Source organism: Nerophis lumbriciformis, linkage group LG04 (assembly GCF_033978685.3).
Source record: "Nerophis lumbriciformis linkage group LG04, RoL_Nlum_v2.1, whole genome shotgun sequence".
In the NCBI taxonomy this organism is placed as follows: Eukaryota; Metazoa; Chordata; class Actinopteri; order Syngnathiformes; family Syngnathidae; genus Nerophis; species Nerophis lumbriciformis.
This window is the reverse complement of record NC_084551.2, coordinates 6,076,407-6,090,667: the sequence shown is the minus strand read 5'-3', so window position 1 is coordinate 6,090,667 and position 14,261 is coordinate 6,076,407. Positions and strand designations below refer to the sequence as shown.

At 39.1% G+C, this 14,261-nt stretch overlaps 1 protein-coding gene across 1 annotated transcript; it reads left to right on the top strand.

Annotated features, from left to right (window-relative positions):
* The first annotated feature begins 346 nt into the window (after positions 1 to 346).
* mrpl51 (mitochondrial ribosomal protein L51) lies at positions 347 to 10,295 on the top strand. The gene is made up of 4 exons (XM_061944492.2): positions 347 to 520; positions 674 to 758; positions 3,372 to 3,479; positions 10,017 to 10,295. The coding sequence occupies exons 2-4, from the start codon at positions 674 to 676 to the stop codon at positions 10,211 to 10,213; spliced, it is 390 nt and encodes a 129-aa protein (XP_061800476.1). The 5' UTR covers positions 347 to 520; the 3' UTR covers positions 10,214 to 10,295.
* The last annotated feature ends 3,966 nt before the right edge of the window (positions 10,296 to 14,261 follow it).

Sequence of the window (14,261 nt, the reverse complement as noted above, 5' to 3'; positions counted from 1 at the left end):
GCTAGGAGAATGTACTCCTTCATTGGGGTTTGTTTTATTGTATTTCCACCCAAAGAGAACATTCGTCATAATTCAAATATCAATATGTATGCAGTGCTTCTTACTTTGAAAATATTCCACTGAGGTTTGCGTGCGTGCGTGCGTGCGTGCGTGCGCGCGCGACTGCTGTCGTTCTGGGGACATTTTGAAAGTCACTTTTAAAGATAAATATAAAAGTAAGAGGAAAAACGTAGGAAATATTGACTTGTTGAATGGATTTATTCATTATATGTGATAAAAATGACAAAATATTCAGGAGAGTATGTTTGTCGTAGCGTGTTTACGTTCCCTCTACATCCGGGGAATAAAGTTGCCCCAGCGCAATGCATTATGGGACAGTGTGTAAAGATGGCGGCACTTTGGCACCCTCTGCGACCATGTTAAATTGTCAATAAGTGGACATTTCCGATGTCACTTTGACGTGTAATTATTGAAACAAAATATTCATCTGTTTTTTTTGGCTACCAAGAGGCAGAAAGAGGTAAATGTTTGGCAAAAAGACGATAAGCTAATGTCGTGTGCGAGCTAAAGCTAAACATGGCGGGTCAGTGTTACGCTGAATAACCTACAGTCAGACTACACTTGAGTATTTCATAACAATTATATTTATTTTCAAACATGTGTTTTGCCGTAGATGTTTGGGAGTTTTCTGCGAGCTGGAGCCTCCTTATGTCGGTCTGCAGGAGTTTTAGTGGACTCAGCAAGGACCTTCACCACCGGTTAGTATCAAACCATTCAAGGTTAGAATGAGCATTTCACCTTTGTAATTACTGCTCCATCTGCATCATTCATTAAATGATCATGATAATCTACAGCAGGGGTGTCAAAGTCATTTTTACTCAGGGGCCACATGGAGGAACATCTGTTCCCAAGCAGGCAGGATAACTTAAAAATAAAGATAACTTCATATTTTTGTTTTGTTTAATATTAGACCAATAACATTCTGAAAATGTACAAATCATATTTTTTTTTTTACACGTACACGTTGCAGTTAATTGTATTCTATCTTCATTAGTTGTTATTTATACTTTCTGAATAAATTATGTGATAATATTGATTAGTCAAATAGGGGGAATTGGGTCTGGCAGAGTTTTAAAGTGCTCCCGTTGGTGTTAATTTGTAATTATCAGAAGATGAAATTAATTTAATTTACTAATTTTCCTCAACTGATGTATGTGATAATATTCATTAGTCAAATACCGTGTTTTTCGGATTATAAATCGCAGTTGTTTTCATAGTTTGGCCGCGGGTGCGATTTATACTCCGGAGCGATTTATGTGTGAAATTATTAACACATTACCGTAAAATATCAAATAATATTATTTATCTAATTCCCGAAAGAGACGAGGCGAATGTCAGCAATCGTCACACACACATCAACCAATAAAAATTTGGCGGGGGCGGGTCATGGCAGAAGTGCATTGTGCGTCATGGGATGCTACCTGCTACTACGTCCGTAGCTATAAAAATGGATCATTTCAACATTGGCGGTAACTTATAAAAACTGAGAAGGGCTGAACAAAAATGGCACCGAAAAATAAATCATATACTGCAGATTACAAGCTGGACGTAGTGAAATATGCAGCAGAAAACGGCAAGAGGAAGCGGCGCATACCTTTGGAGTTGGCAGAGTTGTTTAGAAGCGACACCTAGGAAGAAGATTTCATGGGATTTAGCGATTAGGAGTGACACATTGTTTGGTAAACGTACAGCACGTTCTATATGTTATAGTTATTTGAATGACTCTTACCATAATATGTTACGTTAACATACCAGGCACGTTATCAGTTGGTTATTTATGCCTCATATATTGTACACTTATTCAGCCTGTTGTTCACTATTCTTTATTTATTTTAAATTGCCTTTCAAATGTCTATTCTTGGTGTTGGATTTTATCAAATACATTTCCCCCAAAAATGCGACTTATACTCGAGTGCGACGTATATATGTCATTTGCCTTCTTTATTATGCATTTTCGGCCGGTACGACTTATACTCCGGAGCGATTTATAATCCGAAAAATACGGTAGGTGGAATTGAGTCTGACAGAGTTTTCAAGTGCTCCCGTTGGTGTTAATTTGTAATATATCAGAAGATGAAATTAATTTAATTTACTCATTTTCCTCAGCTAATGTACTAACATAATGTGGTTTATTCTGTACATATGTAGCATCGTCTACAACAAAACTTGTGAATTTGGACTCATTTATCACACGTGAAGTAAGAAGGGGATACATATTATTTCAGAATATTTATGTGCACCCAGAAAATGTGTCCCCTGTCATAAGTACAACACGAAATGCACAGATTTGTATACTATCACTAATAAGCAGTAGAAGTAGGTAGTGTCTAGTGATGGGTTGATGAGGCGTCATGAAGCGTTTCGACACATTGCAAAACTGTATTGATACTGTGTCGATACTGTGTCACTAAATACTGACATCTGCTGGACATTAAAAATCCCTACAGGCAACCTATGGACCGACTCAACTGACACTGATTTTATGACCTAGTATATACAATAATATAAACCAAGTCATTGTATTTCATTTAGGATTATTTCATAACTTCATTTAAATAAAAATATATTTTTTATCTTTTTTAGATACTGTCAATAAATAATGTGAACATGTATCATAACATAGAAATCTAAGAGAACGTGTTGTGAATGAGGATGCTTGTGGACTGGGAAAATATTATTATTATTTATTTTTTACACAATTTTATTTTTTTTTAAAAACAGTTTTTCCAACGTATTCAATTTTAGACGCTTTCTCTTCTTAGTTATTATTTCTCCGGCTGTAGAAAAGAGCCGCTCACAGGGCACAGAGGAGGCGTCAGTGTGACACAGTTCGCGTATCGGTCACGTGACCAAAACAGCGCATGATCGGTCACGTGACTTTCTAAAAGCGGTACGCGCACCGACACAGGGTTTCGCTCTATGAGCTCAACGCATGCCGATGCATCGGTGTTGCCGGACCCATCACTAGTAGTGTCCAAACACAGAAGTGTTACCTCTATCCTAACATAGCTCCACCCCCTCTGAAGTCATGCGTGTGGTAGGGGACACAAACAATTGCTCTGGCGACATCCAGTGGACACATTTAGAAACAGCAGTTTCTATCATTTAAAAATTTCAGCTAATTTTTATTATTAGCAAACTCATCTCGTGGGCCGGAGGAAACCTGTTGGCGGGTCTGATTCGGCTCGCGGGCCGTACCTTTGACACCCCTGATCTACAGTCTTCAATTGTAGCTATTGAGTAATTTGCTATTTCGGCTCAATAACAATTGCATTATTAGCTAACTGAACATCTAATGCTGACATTTACAGGTACAAGCTGCCTCATAAGGATGCACGCCATCCCTAAGCCTAAAGTGGTGGACAGATGGAATGAGAAAAGGAGCATGTTTGGAGTGTATGACAATATAGGAATCCTAGGTAAGTGCTTTAAATGTGTGTGTGGTCATGGTACGTTACTAGACGTTCTACTTCTGCATCTGGACCCACTGTTTGTATGTCAAACTCTGACCTGTTGTGTTAGAGATTGCGACGGTTTACAAACGAGTTGAGTCTTTTGAATGGCTCTTTCAAGTGAACGATGGGAACCAATTTCCAGGTGGGAGCTGTTCGTTTTGTTGCCGGTTTTTAACACTTACAAATTCAGAGTGACAATTGCCAGTGATGGGCAAGTTACTTGGAAAATGTAGCAAGCTGAGCTACAAGTTACTCTTGATTAAATGTAGCTAAGCTACAGGGGAAGCTATCCCTAGAGAATTGTAGCAAGCTACACTACAAGCTAGTAGCTACGCAGCAAAAGTAGCTTGCTACATCAAAGCTACATTATATAATACAAAAATACTCAGTTTGATTGTTTATCATGTAAACACTAGCTAGAAACATGCCCTTTGTCTAGCTTTTTAACATTTCTTTTACATTGCGTACCATGAGGGAAGAACACAGGAAACAATTTTAAATAAAAGATAGTGAAACAATAATAATAATAAATAAACACCATAATATATACTCTATTGTATACTTTTCAGCACAGGATAAATTACTGTAACAGAAACCACAGTGGCATAATGACAATAACCTGGCCAAAGGAACAGAACATTGGTCTCACAAAAGAGGCATTAAAGGGGAACTTTACTTTTTTTGCAATTTTGTCAATCGTTCACAGTCATTATGAAAGACATGACGGATTGATTTTTTTTCAATGCATTCTAACTTGTAAATAAACGTAAATAAAAGTCTGCTTACAACGGAGCCAATGGGAGGTCCTCTAATCCGCCCATAAAACTTAATAAATAACTATTCAAAAAGCGCCAACAACCCTTTATTTACAATTTGTGACTTGAATATTAACCAAATATTAGTGATATTGTTATTTTAAGCACTAACACAGAAAAAACTATTTATAGCGGTGATGTGATCACCAGTTTATGTATGCTGCTGTGTTTACATCATTGAGTAGTCAGCTGTTTCCTCGGTTCTTTGCTCGTGGAAGTTTATTCTAGATCATAAATCATGCATCTCACCTGGATAGAAGAAGGCTGAGGACGTGATCCGACAAGTTGGTACACTTTGACATCCAATTTAGACTCGGAAATGCAGAGAAGGACTCAAAAAGACGCTTGGCTCCACCTCCTTTTTTACGTGAGGATTATGAGTCATTCTTCATCAAAACTGGAATATAACAAGATTCTTGTAATCCTACAGCAGACTTTGTACAATAAGTGTTGTTTTATTATGTTTGTTGGCTGTCATAAAGTCTGCGGTGAGTAATAATCAGTGATGTTAAAAAAAGAGCAAACGTTGTGATGCGTCTTTGAAATTAATGTGCCCTGTATGCTTAAAATGATCAAAATATGTAAGTATAAAATGTTATTACATTACATATATACTAACATCATGTATATAAAACCTTAATGAAGGTGTTTGTATGTTTTAAGGGCTTTATAGGCAGAAGAGAGCGACTCACATAGTCTCCATTGTAAGTGGACTTTTGATCGCATTTGTTTAATATTTAGAATGCATTAAAAAAAAATCCATCCATCGTCATGTCTTTCATAATGATTGTAAACAATAGGCAAAGTTCCAAAAAAAAAGTACACTTCCCTTATAACAAACTACATTTTTACATGAATGGAAATCAATAAAACTGAACATATTTAAAGTAAACATAATTTCCTGACTGTGGAACAGAGTCAGACAAAATGAAATTCCTCCCCAACTTCTACATTTTAAGTTCTTATATAGGTAATAATGTCAATGTAACTGAGAGTGTACATGTGGAATCAAATGGACCCAATAAGTGACCATTACAATTAATTAATTGTCATTTAGCAGGAGACACACTACATTCACCTCTGGAGGTCCCCACACCCCACTGTATGTATTTATTTTAGTATGCCTTCTCTGTGGCCCAACCCTGTGATGCTATTCATTTTCTCTACCTACATTAAATAAAAACAGTGACTATCTGTAGATTGACATAAAATCAATGACTTGTGTGTTGTTTGGGAACAGTTGATAGTAGTTATGTGCAGTAAAACGCAATTCACCTTAATGTGTGTTCTTAAATATGTATTCCATGTCGAGAGCAGTTTTGATTTGGTCTTACAAGGTAGACAACTACAAATTAATGTTTTGGGCATTGTTATATCCAAACACATACATTTGCCTGTGGCCAAGTAGACGCATTGTGGTTTCCTGGACATCGCCCTCATCTTTAAAAGAAAAATCCAAGGAAGAGAATCCCTCTGCCATCTTCCACTAGTTTTTTTGGGTTTTTTAAATCACCCGCTTGAATATTCTTTCTTCTCTTCTCGGACTGCCTTGTCATCATTTGGGATGTGTGTGTTCGTTGTGATTTCCCTTCCTGGTTCGATGACCCGCCCTATCTTGCCTCTGATTGACCTGTCCGTAATGTTTTGCCCTCACTTAAACCAATCGTGACTCATCATAACAAACCAACCAATCATCATGGATGTTCTTATACGTTCCTTTATTTTTTTATACCCTGCTCCGGATCTTTGCAGTCCACTTTTCTCTTTCTCTTCTCCCCCTCTCTTCTTTTGTGGTTTGTAGCTAAGCTACAAATAGCTGAGCTGCGGAAGTCGCTACTTGTTTAAAAAGTAATGAAGTTAAGCTACGTAGCTCTGCTACGTGTAACGAGCTACTGCCCAATACTGGCAAATTGCCCACTCCGCACATGCATGCCACCCGACTGGCAACTGGACTAGAAAATGAGTCAAAAGTTAAAGAAATCTATTAGTTAACTCTTTTTTTTTCCATACATACCGTATTTTCCGCACCATAAGGCGCCCTGGGTTATAAGCCGCGCCTTCAATGAACGGCATATTTCAAAACTTTGTCCACCTATAAGCCGCCCCGTGTTGTAAGCCGCATCTAACTGCGCTAAAGGAATGTCAAAAAAACAGTCAAATAGGTCAGTCAAACTTTAATAATATATTAAAACCAGCGTGATGTGGGCGCGCACGGAGTCGTATATCAACATGGACAGAGCTGCGTGAAAAAAGCCACCCGGCCTCTTCGCGTAAACTTAAACTTACCTTAACCACTCGCTCATCTTTTCTTCATCCATCCCTTCGAGTTAGCTTTTATGATGACGCCGGCTGGAAAGGTCTCTTTTGGCAAGGTCTTCCTTTTGAATATCACCATGGGTGGAAGTTTCTGGCCATTAGCATGGCAAGCTAGAACCACAGTGAAGGATGACTTCTCATTCCCTGTGGTGCGAATATTCACCGTACGTGCTCCCGTTGTATCCACAGTGCGGTTCACAGGAATATCAGTTGCTGTGAAATAGTAATCCGTGTGCGGATGGAGAGATTGCGTCTTTTCATGAACCGGATCCCTGACGCTTAGTAGGAGCCATTTTGTGGTCTTTACAGATGTAAACACACAAAGGAAATGAAACGTACCGGTACGGTAATATCCGCGCGCTTTTTCTTCTTCTACGCGGGCGGGTGGTTGCTTACAGTAGAAGAAGAAGCGCTTCCTGTTCTATGGGGGCGGGTGCTTACCTTGGCGGTTGCTTGCGTAGAAGAAGAAGCGCTTCCTGTTCTACCGGGAAAAAAGATGGCGGCTGTTTACCGTAGTTGCGAGATCGAAACTTTATGAAAATGAATCGTAATATTAATCCATATATAAAGCGCACCGGGTTAAAAGCCGCACTGTCAGCTTTTGAGTAAATTTGTGGTTTTTAGGTGCGGCTAATAGTGCGGAAAATACGGTATATTCAGTTCATATATATAAATACACCATCTATGGTAGTACAATGTTGTACTAACATTTTTTTAATTCCCTAAATGTTATTTTTTTGTTGTATTGATAGTTTTATATCAATTCATGCATTTTATTACTACTTATTGTTTATTTTTTTCTATATTGTTAAAATGCTACACATTTTTTTATGTGAAGGAAAATTCAAACAGGTGATGTCACTGCCAAATCATGGACATCTGACACTCTTTTATGGAATGAAAACACAACAAAAAGTTAAATTATAGCCAATATTTCAGAATAATTCCTAACAATAAAATAGTTATGTAAATAAAATTATTTTGATCTACATTTAATTGTATAAATAGTTGGGCTGGACAATTAAGCAAATTTTAATTTCGTTTATGGTGTCTCACGAGTCTCAAAATACAATAATCAGGGGGAATAAAAGATTAATGGGCCGTGCAACGTGCATGCAAATTCCGGAGCTTATGACAGTGGGCAAATGAGTGAAAAAAGACTCCTAGAAGTTTGGAAAATCACAATGGTTGCTACTAAACGCTAATATGCCTAATTGATAATTACTACACTCAACAAAAAAAGTAAGGCATATGATTTTTGTGTTAACATAACCGCGGATGGAGTCACATATTTTGGCCAATAAAACAGAATCCACTGTTAAATGCAGAATATCAGGGAATTTGACATAAATGTGAGTGAAAAGTCAGTGAAGAGAACAAACATTTGTTTGGGAAAATAATGTGTCGGGTAGGGCTCATTTATCCCCGAAACACTCAACAGTCTTGTCCCTGAACTAAACAATGTCGAGGAACACACTCGAAACAGCGATTAAACTCCGAAGCTAGAAAGAACAATCTGTACCCACACAACACATCTCATCTGTTTGTGTTGTTGTGAACGACATCATCGATGTACAAACAGTGGTCGCAACTTAAAGGCGCTTTCTTTTTATTTTTATTTTTTTGGTCTCAAGTGAGTTGCCTCTTTACTCGTCAGGCTGACAACAGCAGCGCAGCACACTTTTTCCCTTCACAATAATAGCGCGGCCTGACTGCGCTAACTAAATAAAGGTTTCAAAAAAGTATTTGGCACAAACATAATGTACTTAAAGCACTTATTGAAAAAATTGTCCAAAGATGTATTGCACCAATAAATGTGAGGATTTTTGCATTTAATAAACGTTTTTTTCAATTTTATTTTACCGTATTTTCCGCACCATAAGCCGCCCTGGGTTATAAGCCGCGCCTTCAATGAACGGCATATTTCAAAACTTTGTCCACCTATAAGCCGCCCCGTGCTATAAGCCGCATCTAACTGCGCTAAAGGGAATGTCAAAAAAACAGTCAGATAGGTCAGTCAAACTTTAATAATATATTAAAAACCAGCGTGATGTGGGCGCGCATGGAGTCGTATATCAACATGGACGGAGCTGCGTGAAAAAAGCCACCCAGCCTCTTCGCGTAAACTTCCCTTAACCACTCGCTCATCTTTTCTTCATCCATCCATCCCTTCGAGTTAGCTTTTATGATGACGCCGGCTGGAAAGGTCTCTTTTGGCAAGGTCTTCCTTTTGAATATCACCATGGGTGGAAGTTTCTGGCCATTAGCATGGCAAGCTAGAACCACAGTGAAGGATGACTTCTCATTCCCTGTGGTGCGAATATTCACCGTACGTGCTCCCGTTGTATCCACAGTGCGGTTCACAGGAATATCAAAAGTCAGTGGAACCTCGTCCATGTTGATAATGTTCTCTGGCCGGATCTTTTTTTCAGCTATCTTGTTTTTACAATATGCACGGAAAGTAGCCAGCTTTTCTTGAAAGTCTTTAGGCAGTTGCTGTGAAATAGTAGTCCGTGTGCGGATGGAGAGATTGCGTCTTTTCATGAACCGGAAACCTGTCGCTTAGTAGGAGCCATTTTGTGGTCTTTACAAACACACAAAGGAAATGAAACGTAATATCCGCGCGCTTCTTCTTCTTCTACGGGGGCGGGTGGTTGCTTACAGTAGAAGAAGAAGCGCTTCCTGTTCTATGGGGGCGGGTGCTTACCTTGGCGGTTGCTTGCGTAGAAGAAGAAGCGCTTCCTCTTCTACGGGGAAAAAAGATGGCGGCTGTTTACCGTAGTTGCGAGACCTAAACTTTATGAAAATGAATCTTAATATTAATCCATATATAAAGCGCACCGGGTTATAAGCCGCACTGTCAGCTTTTGAGTAAATTTGTGGTTTTTAGGTGCGGCTAATAGTGCGGAAAATACGGTACACAAAAAACACACACTCTATGGTAGTAAAGTAAATGTAAAAGTTTAAAAAAAAAAAATTGGAAAAACTGAATTTGATATTGCTATTTTTATTTAAATGTATTGTTATTGCAATCATTATTTTACTTGTGGTTTATTCGTTACTAATTTATATCCAAGGTTTTTTTTAAACAAATTTTTAAGTTGAGTTTTGGTGGTACAATAAATACTCATGTTTTCAATTTAATGAATAATCATGTAATTAATTGTGATATCAATCAAAATAATTGTGATTATTATTTTCGCCATAATCATCCAGCTCTAATAAATAGTGTTTCCTTGATTAATAATGAAAAAAATACTATAATAAAGAGCCAGTCTTCTGAACGGCTCTTTGAAAGGATCATAACAGTTCCTCAAGATCCAGTTCCTTTTGAGGAGCCATAAATCCCATCTCTATTGTGTGTCTGCAGGGGATTTTAAAGCCCACCCCAAAGACCTCTACATCGGTCCCTGCTGGCTGAAGGCGTTCAAAGGCAACGAGCTGCAGCGCCTCATTAGGAAGAAGAAGATGGTGGGAGACAGGATGATGACTCTGGATAAACACAACTTGGAAAAGAGGATCAAATTCCTATACAGACGTTTCAATCGTACTGGAAAACATCGCTAAGATGCCACAAACCAATCCGACCAGTTTGTCTTTGTTTTTTTACTTTAAATATGCATAAAAGTAAAACTGGTGTTGACAAGGAGACATTTCTTGTGTTGTTGTTTTCTTACATATTATCACGGTTTAGTTTTCACATTTTAGTAGAATATATATTGCAGGATAACACTTGTGAAAAATTCTACAAATCTGTAAAAAGGTCTGATTTTAAAACAACACACAGGTGAAACTCAAAAAATGAGAATATTGTGCAAAAGGCCACGCATGTCAGCAATTCAATTTCAAATGTGAAATCCAGTGAGATATGCCGAGCCTTTATTTGTTCTTACCGTATTTTTCGGACTATAAGTCGCAGGTTTTTTCATAGTTTGGCCGGGGGTGCGCCCTTATACTCAGGAGCGACTTATGTGTGAAATTATTAATACATTACCGTAAAATATCAAATAATATTATTTAGCTCATTCACGTAAGAGACTAGACGTATAAGATTTCATGGGATTTAGCGATTAGGAGTGACAGATTGTTTATAGCATGTTCTATATGTTATAGTTATTTGAATGACTCTTACCATAATATGTTACGTTAACATACCAGGCACGTTCTCACATTCACCCATTCACACACACATTCACATTCACACACTGATGGCGGGAGCTGCCATGCAAGGCGCTAACCAGCAGCCATCAGGAGCAAGGGGTGAAGTGTCTTGCCCAAGGACACAACGGACGTGACTAGGATGGTAGAAGGTGGGGATTGAACCCCAGTAACCAGCAACCCTCTGATTGCTGGCATTGCCACTCTACCAACTTCGCCACGCCGTCCCTAAATTAAATTGCCTTTCAAATGTCTATTCTTGGTGTTGGGTTTTATCAAATAAATTTCCCCAAAAAATGCGACTTGTACTCCAGTGCGACTTATATATGTTTTTTTCCTTCTTTATTATGCATTTTCGGCCGGTGCGACTTATACTCCGGTGCGACTTATACTCCGAAAAATACGGTAATTTGATGATCATGGCTTTATTTTTCATGACTATTTACATTGTAGATTGTCACTGAAGGCATCAAAACTATAAATTAACACATGTAACACACAACAAAAAAAGGTGAAATAACTGAAAACATGTTTTATATTCTAGTTTCTTCAAAATAGCCACCCTTTGCTCTAATTACTGCTTTGCACACTCTTGGCATTCTCTCGATGAGCTTCAAGAGGTAGTCACCTGAAATGGTTTTCACTTCACAGGGACAAGCGGTAGAAAATGGATGGATGGAAGGTGTGCTTGAAGCTCATCCAGAGAATGCCAAGGGTGTGCAAAGCAGTAATTAGAGCAAAGGGTGGCTATTTTGAAGAAACTAGAATATAAAACATGTTTTCAGTTATTTCACCTTTTCTGTTAAGTACATAACTCCACGTGTTCATTCATAGTTTTGATGCCTTCAGTGACAATCTACAATGTAAATAGTCATGAAAATAAAGAAAGGCGTGTCCAAACTTTAGGCCTGTACTGTATACATAAAGGCTTGAGCTATCTTCAGTTGCATGTTATTAACCTATGTCGTATACGTATTAGTTTCACCTTGAAAATCCATCCATCCATCCATTTTCTACCGCTTATTCCCTTTGGGGTCACGGGGGGCGCTGGAGCCTATCTCAGCTACAATCGGGCGGAAGGCGGTATACACCTTGGACAAGTCGCCACCTCATCGCAGGGCCAACACAGATAGACAGACAACATTCACACTCACATCCACACACTAGGGCCAATTTAGTGTTGCCAATCAACTTATCCCCAGGTGCATGTCTTTGGAGGTGGGAGGAAGCCGGAGTACCCGGAGGGAACCCACGCAGTCACGGGGAGAACATGCAAACTCCACACAGAAAAATCCCGAGCCCGGGATTGAACCCAAGACTACTCAGGACATTCGTATTGTGAGGCAGATGCACTAACCCCTCTTCCACCGTGAAGCCTGTTATTAACATATGTCGTATATTAGTTTCACCTTGTAAATCCAATTGCTTGAAGAAACAAACCATTGCCCGATATTCGGGGACGGCGTGCCGCAGTTCGGAGAGTGGCCGTGCCAGCAACCTGAGGGTTCCTGGTTCGATCCCCACCTTCTACCAACCTCGTCATGTTCGTTGTGTCCTTGAGCAAGACACTTCACCCTTGCTCCTGATGGGTCGTGGTTAGGACCTTGCATGGCAGCTCCCGCCATCGGTGTGTTAATGTGGAAATAGTGTCAAAGCGCTTTGAGTACCTTGAAGGTAGAAAAGCGCTATACAAGTATAACCCATTTATCATTTATTCTTTTTATTTTTTAGTTTCACCTGCACTAATGAAATCCATTACAAAACCTGTAAGCAGAATTTTTCAAATTCTCAATTTTGATCACCTAAAGTAATCAACTGTTTTCGATCCGTCCGCTTGCTATTTTATGTTTCCAATGTTTTGTTCACCTTTTTTTTTTTAAGCAACATGATAGTCAGAAACAGCTATTTAACACAGTAGTTGACAGCAGGGCCGGCCCGTGGCATAGGCCGTATAGGCAAATGCTAAGGGCGCCGTCCAGCAGGGGGCGCCACGCCAGTGCCACAAATGTTGGAGAAAAAAAAAAGTTGGTACTATTATTTCTAAATACAAAAAATAATCCCACGTTAATTAAAATGCAAAGTAAAGCCTATTTAATAGAAATATTATTTGTTACAACATTACGACCCCCCCTCCCGCGCACGGTGCGCCCCCTCCCTTCCCGTATCATGACTCTTTTTGGACGTCACCACATCAAAAAATTCAACACAAGATGTCAAAACGGCCAAAACTGTCAGGTGCCCAAGGAAGAAAAAAGAGAAAAGAAGAGGAGTAGAAACGAGAAAAGACAGAGGTAGCAGGTAGGTAACGTTAGCCTACATGAAATTATTTGTCTGTTACAGAATGTGATAGTAACCTGGCTTTTTAGCATTAAGCTAATGTTACATGATTCGGCAATTGCTAATCAATAAATAGCTAGTTCTGTTTTAACGTCGGGTTAATATTGTGGAGGGGGCTAAATTGTTATGGAAAATAATAATGTAATGTTAGCTAATTACATTCATCAGGGACATTTGTATTAGATCTTTTAAGCAGGTGTTTTTTTGTTTACATTGTTATTGCCTTCTGGTTAGCTAATGTTTGACCTGCAGGTAAAGTCACTTTTCCACCCCTTTATATATTAGGTGTAGTTGTAAGTAAAAAAAAAAGGTCAAAGACAAAGCTATTCGGTTTCTTGTGAGTATATGCACTTCATTGCCGATATGGGGGGGGGGGGGCGCCACCTAAAATCTTGCCTAGGGCGCCAGATTGGTTAGGGCCGGGCCTGGTTGACAGTATATATCACTGTATGTATAAATGGTTGCGTATTTCCTATACATGGTTGTACCACTAGATGGAGCCAGAGTACCACAGTTTAACCTAAACACGGTTTATTATTACGTTTAGCTCGGATGACTGTACAAATGCATTGTATGTATATTTCCTGTACATGTTTGTACCACTAGGTGGAGCCAGAATACCACTAGTGGTACCACACATTGACCTAAACACTGTTTATTATGACGTTTAGTGTGCATGACTGTACAAATGCATTGTATGTATAAATGATTACGTATTTCCTGTACACGTTTGTACCACTAGATGGAGCCAGAATACCCCTTTGACCTAAACACTGTTTATTATGACGTTTAATATGCATGACTGTACAAATGCATTGCATCATACTGGCAGATGCTTCTAATATGTTGACTGACTTTTTAATAATATGATCATAATGTAGCCTACTGTATACAGTACTATACATTACAAATGGATGGAAAATAGGAGAATCCCATGTTTAACAGTCGAGTCAACAACACTCAGTGGGGGCATCCACGCATTGCAGTGACGTCCACTCATCTCCGCCCCCCCTCCCCCCCTCATCCTCACTCCCATCCGAGCCGCAGCACTGCAAAGTACTGTATGTGTGTGTGGGGGAGGGGTGGGGTGGGGGGGGTAGTACCGCACTGTGTTTCTGAG